This window comes from Borostomias antarcticus (assembly GCF_949987555.1).
Source record: "Borostomias antarcticus genome assembly, chromosome: 1".
NCBI lineage: Eukaryota > Metazoa > Chordata > Actinopteri > Stomiiformes > Stomiidae > Borostomias > Borostomias antarcticus.
In genome coordinates this window covers 46,311,843-46,321,193 of record NC_140234.1, presented here as the reverse complement: position 1 = coordinate 46,321,193, position 9,351 = coordinate 46,311,843, and the positions used below count along the sequence as shown (strand labels likewise).

Sequence of the window (9,351 nt, the reverse complement as noted above, 5' to 3'; positions counted from 1 at the left end):
GAGCCTCTGTGTGATGTCGCTGTTATTGACTTAGCATTTCTTGTTGCATAGCCAAAGGGCTTAGTCATTCATGTTAATAACATAGCCCCAAAAGTCCTCCTGAAAAACTGACTTGCCTAAACATTCACTTTGAAGAATGATATCACAAGAAATAAACCATTATCACATCTGTTAAGTGAGTGTGTATCCCATCAGTCCGTGAAGCTCTTGAAGTTTGCGGACAACATCAACCAATCCAAGGGAGACGAGACCACCTACAGGTGCAAGATTGAACAGCTGCTGACCTGGTGCGGCCGGAACAACCTAGAGCTTAACGCTTTAAAGACTGCGGAAATGGTGGTCAACTTCAGAAAGAACTCAGCCCGCCCCCCCATCACTGTGCATGACTCCCCGTGGACTCCTTCCGCTTTCTGGGTACTGCCATTTCCCAGGACCTCAAGTGAGAATTGAACATCAGCACTCTTATTAAAAAGGCACAGCAGAGGATGTACTTCCTGTGGCAGCTGAAGAAATTCAACCTGCCACAGACCACAGGCCACTGAAGCGAGCCCTCCCACCTGGGCTATGACCTCTTCACACCGCTCCCCTCTGGCAGGAGGCTGCGGTTGTCACAGACTAAAACTGTCCGACACAGGAACAGCTTTTTTCCCTTGGCCATCAGCCTTATCAACATGGCTCCCCTCTGACTCGCTCCCCTGCCCCCTGCAATTGTTGCACTATACTGAGTACTGCACTGTCTCTTTTGTAGGCCAAATGCACTGCTAGTTTTGCACTTTATTTGTATTTTGCACTGTCCTGTCCTGTTTTTGCACTGGTACATTGTTGTGTTGTTGTTGGCCCCACAATGTCGTAAGGTTAAGTATGTGCAATATGGCCCCTTCAACTGTAGGGAGAAATCCAAAAACCACTTAACTTTGAGATCCCTAGTCAAAATCCGGGCTGGGAAAAACTGCTGGATTTTATGTGTCTGTGTCCAGGGGCCCTTTGTTTCATAATCTGCCTGATGCACCCTAGTGCCCATGTTCAGAACGGGCCGAAAGACGCATATTTTTTCTAGCTTTCTCAAGAACTACTGATCCAAACAACTTTACAGCAATACACCTGCCGAATATTAACTTTATACACTGTCCGATCCTCGAGATAATGTCTCGGAGACATACAGAGGTTTGTGGATTTATAGATAGATATTTTCTGTATTGCTTGAGCAATACGGCCGGAGTGAAATTCCTTGTGTGTGTTAACATACTTGGCCAATAAATCAGATTCCGATTCTGATGTGTGTGACAGAGTCTGTTCACTCCTCCAGTCCCCTCTTTTGCATTTTCATGATCATTTGACAGAAATGATTTGCCTTTTCCAGAAATGAACAGAGACGTGATATTTTGTAAATAACTGGAATTAACTTTATTCACATACATGGAAATGAGTTGATGTGTAGGCATAAAGATTAAATTATAAACTGTCATTCAGCAATTCCACTATAAATAGCCTACTGGTAATACATCTCAGCACTGGCCTGTGAGCCCCCCGAGCTTGGCGGGTTAGCCGCGAACTTCATGCCGCAACGAGAGACCCCGTCTCTGGGTGGACAGCTGTTTAACTCGCCTGGGACCAGGTCCCCTGAAGCTATTTCGCCTGGCTGTCCATTGCATTGTTGTGAACAGAATGAATACCACCTACTAGCAAACAAAAATTGTTCAGTCACAATTATACTATTAAAACTAAGATGCCTGGATACAAAAATATGTTTTCCAACGGATATATTTGACGAAAGTAGATTAATAAGCAAGCCGATTTTCATTGCTAACTCAGAGCGGGGAGAGCCACGAACGCGCGTTTGCATTTCACATCTGTTCGTGGACTACAAAAACACGTCATTGGCGCCTTGTCAGAGGCACCAATGACGCATTTTTTTCAAAGATAGCGCCGTCCTATAGGGCTTCACATCTTCGAGCAGTCAGTGAATGGAGTTACCCTATCCAGTTCTATTAATACATCCATGGTCCAACTGGACATTTTACTTCAAATATGAACAAATTCCATTAAGCCGCAAAATACACGTTTGACAATTAGCTATATAAGGGACTATCTCTATATACCCACATAAAACAAGTCAAGATACTACATTATACAAGATACTACATTATATAAAACTGTGTTAATAGTCGATGTGAGTGGAATAAATAACGTTATCCGTGTAACGTTAGCTTAGGGCAGCTAGACTAGTCTGTTATCCAAACCAGTTAGCTATCTAGCTAACAGCAATTTAATTGTGAGATAAGTAAATAATTACCATTACAATACCCATATTAGGCTAACATTCTCTTCCCCCAAACACCTGAATATTCATAAAACCTTAAAAGGCTAGTCTAACTGTATTTAGGCTGATACTAAAATATAATAAGAGTCACTAGTCACTTACCAAACAAAACAATGAGCAGCTCTGAAGCCCAATGGAAACATGTTCCAAATGATGCCCTGCATAACATGGCGGTCTCGTCGGACGAGTCTAAAGGGGGCGTGGCCAGTCTAGTTCTTTATTATGTCTATGGAGTTGATAGCCACCGTCTTGGTACCATTTATCTGTGATTGTGGTTGTTTGGTTTACTCAAGCGAGCTAGCGAAAAGTAATTCTGGATATGTTGAACTAGCTTCGTAGTACAGGGCCCATATTTGCCTGGCTTATGACATCAGAAGCCCCACATCTGAAAAAAGTTGAAAACATTGTGAACTAGCAATTCAGAAATGTCCTGCAGCATTTGCATTGTTTGAACTTCTGGAAGCACGGACAGAGTGGGGGTGGGGAGAAACCGCTAATTTACATTAAAGCTACAGATACAGAAACCTTTTCTGGCGCCTCCAGAACAGGATTGAAACAGAGGAGTATAGAGGCATGTTAGAATGCTTAATCAGAGTAGTATTTTCAGCAAAACATTCAACGATGTTTTGGGGACCCAGGAGACTTATATCTTGTTCAAAAGGAGCATAATAGAGGACCTTTAAATAAGGCTGATTTTCAAGCTCCAGTAGAGACCTTAACATTTAATATCTGTTATGTTACAGAAAAGGTGTGTGTTGTGAAATTGCTGCTATAATTAGGCTCTATCGACACAACCCTCCCCCCACTTTTAGAAACTGCAGTGCCGACTCACTTGATTCAGTAAATCCCCCATCACCAGGAAGAACGTTTTTTCCTTACTGTCTTTCTTGCCTCTGTCGGTTCCAGTGTTATATAAGTGATGTTTCAAAATATTTATTTTTCACACATACCCAGCTTCACAGCTCTGGCTCTCAAATCCAATTACAGATATTGTGAACTGCCATTACATCAAAGTACACCAACATAATTAAAATAACATTATTTTATGTAGGAAAGATGTAAGCAATCATTGATCAAATAAATAGCCTTTTAAGTAAAAGGAGACAACAAAATAAACACTACAACAACAGAAAGGTATTGGATTTACTCGTTACACAGAAAATACTTGCAACATCAAGGTTATTTACAGAAGACAGCAGAACCTATTTCAGTGAACCGTGATGTGGTCAGATTTTCTACATGGCATCAGGACTTTTTACAGTTGGGTTGGTGTGTGATCCGGTCAGCTGGGACTGATCTGCCCTCTCCTTAGGGAAATTAGAAAGGTGGAGGCAGCAGTCCCAGACAGCTGAGACCACTTCATTCTACTGATCGAGACATTAGCAAACAGAACGTGCACATCTGATCACGGACACTCTCCATTTGAACTCTTTTTAATCCCACTGAGGGTCAAAATTGTGTCTTTGTGTGTCATTTCTTTGGTGTGTCAAGCTGTGCTCCTTCTTGAATACTGACTTACCTCTTATTAGTTTGTGGATTATCTTTGTTATTAGTGTGGCTTATTAGAACTGCTGACAGGTATTAGATTATAGTCCATTGAACCATGTGACATGGTATGTTGTAAATGTAAACAATTGCTAAGGTCTTTGGAGTTATTAGCTCATTTGGCTTACTGTACCTCTCAAAAATTAAATGCAATATTGACCATGTAGAACTATGATTCACTTTCAACCCTGATTGAGGCTCTGTGCTATATAAACCAATCTTGTTGTTAAAATAATTAATTTCATTCGGAATGAAAAAAGTCACAATGGTGTTAAATTACTGAAAGACTTTTTCCCTCTTCCAATAGGTGTTGAGCTCCAGCTGAGGATGGCAGGAGATTCTCGAATCCACATGGACCACGACATGGAGATAGGAGTCACACCTGGACAGGTAAACAGCAAAACTGTGCAAAACATTAAGATACAATGGCTCAGAGAGAGAGCTAATTGTCTGAAGAAAGAGAAAAAGTTGAGTTGAACAAGACAATGGCAGACCGGTGGAGAACCCTATAAGGGAGCAATCATGTGTGTCTTTATGTGCAGATACTGGAAAATTAGATACATTAGCAAAATACTGTAGCTATGGTTATTTATCTTGATTCAGTCAATTGGATTCAATCACCAAGTGTGGTCATGCAAGCTAATCTGGTAAAACGACCACCACACAGTCTGAGCTATAATGAATTTGTTCATGGAGAATCAGCTTTAGAGGGTATGGGCCAAAGATCGGGCTGCTGGCTGCACTTTGTGATAGCTTCATCCATCATTCAAATAGGGTCTCCTTAAGCACCTGCAAATGGAAAAGAATGGGTCTATTTCGGGTGTCTTTGATTTAGGATAGTACCGTACACTTATAATTAGTTAGCCTGGTTTTGCTATCCTGATCACGGGAGCTAACATTTCGTTTCTCTCTGCAGATCGGTCACGCTCCCATTCAGACTTCAGAGTTCCTCCCGGCAGATATTTGCTCGGCCAATCACAACCATTTATCTAATATGGGGCGGGTTTGATACAACGACTGTACCCATTTGTTACGATGATTAACCCATTTTTCGTTGCTCTGATTGGTTATAGTTCTATCCAGTAGCGTCCAGAGGCATTCTGGTCTGCGACTGTTGGTAAATAACGCCCCTTGGAAATCTAAAATAATCAGCTCCACACCCTTTGCATTTTTGCGAATTGAATCTGGCGGAGCCAGGCTAACCATTAGCAGCATTTCAAGATACATATAATGATCTCATTATAGGAGAGTTCAGAGAGGTCGCCATCTGACAAAGACATGAATAGAAACAACATCTTAAGTGCCCATCTCAGTATACATGTCATTGTCACTAATTACTGCATTGGTCAATAAGTGTCTTCCCCCTCATCACTGTCAATCCTCATATTTCCCCATACTCAACACAACTTTATACTATTGATTATATATTGATTATACTAATGCATAGTGTCTGTGGTTTGGAAATATATCCATCATTCGATCTATCTATTGATCTATCTATCAATGATTAAATCAATTACGCATACAGCAAACTCTGTTGGGCTGCACACTTAAGAAACACAACTCTTTTTCAACAGTTGAACAATCAACTATTGATCTGACTGTAGGTAAGATGTATCTTTTAAATGTACTGTATAGTGCTGTTTTGAACGGGCTGGGCTTTTTGGCCCTGCCGTAATTTGTATTCAAAATTAATTTGGAATGCAATGCTTTGTGATATAGCAAACAGCCAACAGACTCTTGCCTGGACTTGCATCTGGAATTTCCATTGAGTAAATGTATAAGCTATTACACCAAATGAGTTTGTGTTTTTTGTTTGCTTTATATACTTTTTGTGGTTTTCTGTGGGTTTTATTTAAGAGATATATAATACACACATCAGGCAATGGGTTCTGGGTTAAGAATAAGTCATAGTTTTTAGTTATAAACCCGCATACCGTAGTTAAAAGACTTGAGCATCAAAACGTTGTTAAAATAAGTATTTTAATAACTACTGCTGGTGTACGGGATAATACCCAGGCCATAGAATTCGGCGCGGGATTGCGGGTATCACGCATAATTTTAAGAGATCCCGCAAATATGAAATTTTGGCGCGCGACCATCCCGCACACGTTTACAATGTTGCTTTTTATTGCGTTAGTAGCCTATCTCGCATAGCCAGTGTCCGACCAAGCGCATCGTGCATTCAGTTCCGCACTAAATGTATGCATGGTCGGACACCTGTCACCAAGGACAGGAAATACTTCCCTTTTGCTCCGAGCTATGCGGCGGCGCGCGGTCAAAACGTTCTGTCTCTCCGACCGACACAATGGACCGCTGGCTGAAAAAAAAAAAAACAGCTAGCTCTTCTGCACCTGAACCCCCACCAAAGACAACCAACGCAACACCGGGCAACGAAAGGGCCAACGATAATGTTACAGCCACAGCACCCGACAGCGAAATGGCCTGCGGTGATGACAACGATGACGATAGCGTTCAGGAGAGGCCCAAACCGAAAGATAAATTCCAGCCTCGCTGGTTTCGAAATATATCCGTGGTTAGATTACAATAGTGCAAGTGGCGAAATGAGCTGTACAATATGCAGGGCGCACGGTACAGTTAAGTTAAAAAGCAGATGCTACAAAACGTCAACGTTGATCCGTCACTCCAATGGTGTTGGCCACCGAGCAGCGGGAAAGAGAAAGCGAGAGGCAGACGTGTCGAAAAATGCAATTGCTATCGAAGTAGCTCATCTGCAGGGCGAGAAGGAGATCAAAGGGCTCCTCAAAACAGCTTACTTCTTAGCAGAAAATGAATGGCGAATTCAAAGTTTGGCCCTCTGGTTAAATTCATGAAACAAATGGGTTGCCCATCTTACAAGAACCTTAAGGAGAGTAGTTACAGGAGCTATATTAATCCGGCCGCTCTGTCTGAGATGCATGATGCCATTGCGGAGGTGCTCGTGGAAAATCTTGAGGCGGCTGTGAGAAAAAGTCCTGTGTACTCCTTGATCCTGGATGAGTCCACAGATATAAGCAACAGCAAGAGACTTATTACTTATATTAGGTACATTGAGGACAACCAAATTTAAATTGATCAGAAACTCAGAAGTTCAAGATGGAAGAGCGGAGACGATTTTTGAGGATGTAAAAAGACTGATCACTGAGAATAATTTAGATGGAAAAAAACTTGACAAGATGCCGTCAAGGAGTTGTCAAGAAAATCAGAGATGAATTCAACCCAGAGTTGGTAGGGGTGCACTGCACAGCTCATCCCCTGCCCTTGATGCTAGTGATGCAGCCAAATCTGTGCAACAGGTGAATACGTTTCAGCAGAATTTGAGATCAATTTTCATTTTTTTCAGTAACTCTGCTGTCAGAAGCAACAAGCTGCATGCATTACAAAAACAGCTGGATGAGCCACAACTGAATTTCACACAGCCACATCAGGTGAGATGGTTGTCAGTACACAATGCTATGAGAGTGGTGTGCAGATCACTGAAAGACCTGAGAGATGTCCTAGAGCACATTGCAGCCTCCAACACCCCAGATGCTGACAAAGGCAAAGGCCTGCTGCTAGCTGTCAGACAGTTCAACTTTGTGGCCCTCTCTCACATGCTGAAGGACGTACTTGCACACGTGGTGCTTATCTCAAACATTTTCAACGAGAAGATCTGGACTTCTCCACAGTCCAGCCAATGGTTGAAGGCACCAAACAGGCCCTGAGAGAACTCGTCACCCACCCTGGCCCTGCAGACGAGGAATTCTTCCGCTCTCTTGAAGGTAACACGTTTAAGGGAGACAAGCTGTTTGATGTTCACACTCAGAAGCCAGCCTTTGATGATGTGAAGAGCAGATATATACGGTCCTTGGTAGATGAAATAGATAGGAGATTTCCTCCTGACACCATGGACATTGTGTCATGGTTCACAGTCCTAGAACCAAAAAAGGCCATCCACGTAAAACGCTCAGCTGAGGATTTTGCTGACTATGGAGGAGATAAACTTGACAAGCTAGTGACGCACTTCTCTTCTAATGTAGATGCAGAGGAAGCTAAGTCAGAGTTTTCTACGCAAGTCATGGTATCCAGCAGTGATGCACAGTCCTTTCAACAGTTTGCAGTGACTGTGTTGGTTGCACATAGTTGTGTTTTTACAGAAATGGAGAAACTCATCCACATTGCAATGGTGATACCATTTGCAAGTGTTGCATGCGAACGTGGGTTCAGCACCCAAAACCGTATCAAAACTAAGTACAGAGACTCACTGAATACTCAAAATCTAATCAATCTAATGCAGATCTCAGAGCTTGGGCCTCCCCAACAGCAGTTTCCCTTTGACAGAGCCCTAATCAAGTGGAAAGAGATGAAGCGGAGGAGACAGAGGACGGGGAAAGAATAGAGCAGACAAAGAGAGAGCCACCAAATAAGGTGAGAAGAAATAATGTATATAGTTATAGAGACACCGAATGGAGACAGAGCCACACAAGATGGGACAAACAAAGAGAGGGGAATATAACAGTAATAAGTGGAGAGATGAAGCATATGAGAGTGGAAAAAAGACAGCCACATAAAGACTAAGGACTCAGAGGAGAAAGTGACCACTAACAGAGACCGGACAGGAAAAGAATAGAGAGAAGAGAGCATCACAAAGGACAGAGGAGAATGTCAAACTATTCAGATAATCCCAGAAGTGGGAGCTCGGTGAGCTTCTTGTCTTTGAAATCGAGAGTTTAACATGTTTTTAAATGTTTTTTCACGGTGCCCACCCACATCCATTGTATGACCTAAACGGTGGTAGAGCAATTATCAGACGTTCTCAAAAGTGCTAGTTTTGTCAACTTTTTGATCTGAACCATTGTATATGATCATAAGTAACCTTAAAACAGGGCTAAACATGATTTTCCCTTTACTACTCCTTTAAAGAAGAAGGCTTTTTCGACAACCTGGACCTTATTTACGGCATATTATAAGACGTTTGACACACAGAGATAACTTTGGCGTAATTCAGAGGCCTGTAGAAGAAATTTAAAATCCAGCGTGAGCCAAGTATATCCATGTAATGGCGGCGGACGGGGCACCGAGAATGAAGCTTCTAAAAAATGTCTTTTCTGCCACGAAACGGTTGTTTTCATCAATTTATTTTTATGAATCGCTGGTTGTGCTTCCATAGAGCGAGGGATTGTTGTGGTTTTCACATGCCTCTGTAATATCTTTAGAAACAGAATAAAACTTTCCCACTTGCTCCAGCACACATGTGGACAGCGCGCAGACTGGCTATTCTCCATCTGTAGGCTACACTCACGGCTCACATTCTCTACGCTTTGCGGCAGAAAATACATTTTTTAGAAGCTGCATTCTCGGTGCCCCGTCCGCCGCCATTACATGGATATACTTGGCTCACGCTGGATTTTAAAGTCTTTCAACATTTGTTTTCTCTCAAGGCAGTGTCCATTCCATGCGCGGGCAACTGATGGAGAACAAGATGTGATTGAAACGAGAGATGTAGA

At 42.3% G+C, this 9,351-nt stretch overlaps 1 protein-coding gene across 1 annotated transcript in view; it reads left to right on the top strand.

The window, feature by feature from the left end:
* Nucleotides 1–4,192: 4,192 nt before the first annotated feature.
* Nucleotides 4,193–9,351, top strand: part of kcnj5 (potassium inwardly rectifying channel subfamily J member 5) — a gene marked incomplete at both ends in the record, with an annotated part of 31,077 nt that continues 25,918 nt past the window's right edge. The window contains one exon of the mRNA XM_084435949.1: nt 4,193–4,255. Within this exon, the coding sequence (XP_084292075.1) occupies nt 4,193–4,255 (63 nt within the window). The remainder of the gene's footprint in view (nt 4,256–9,351) is intronic.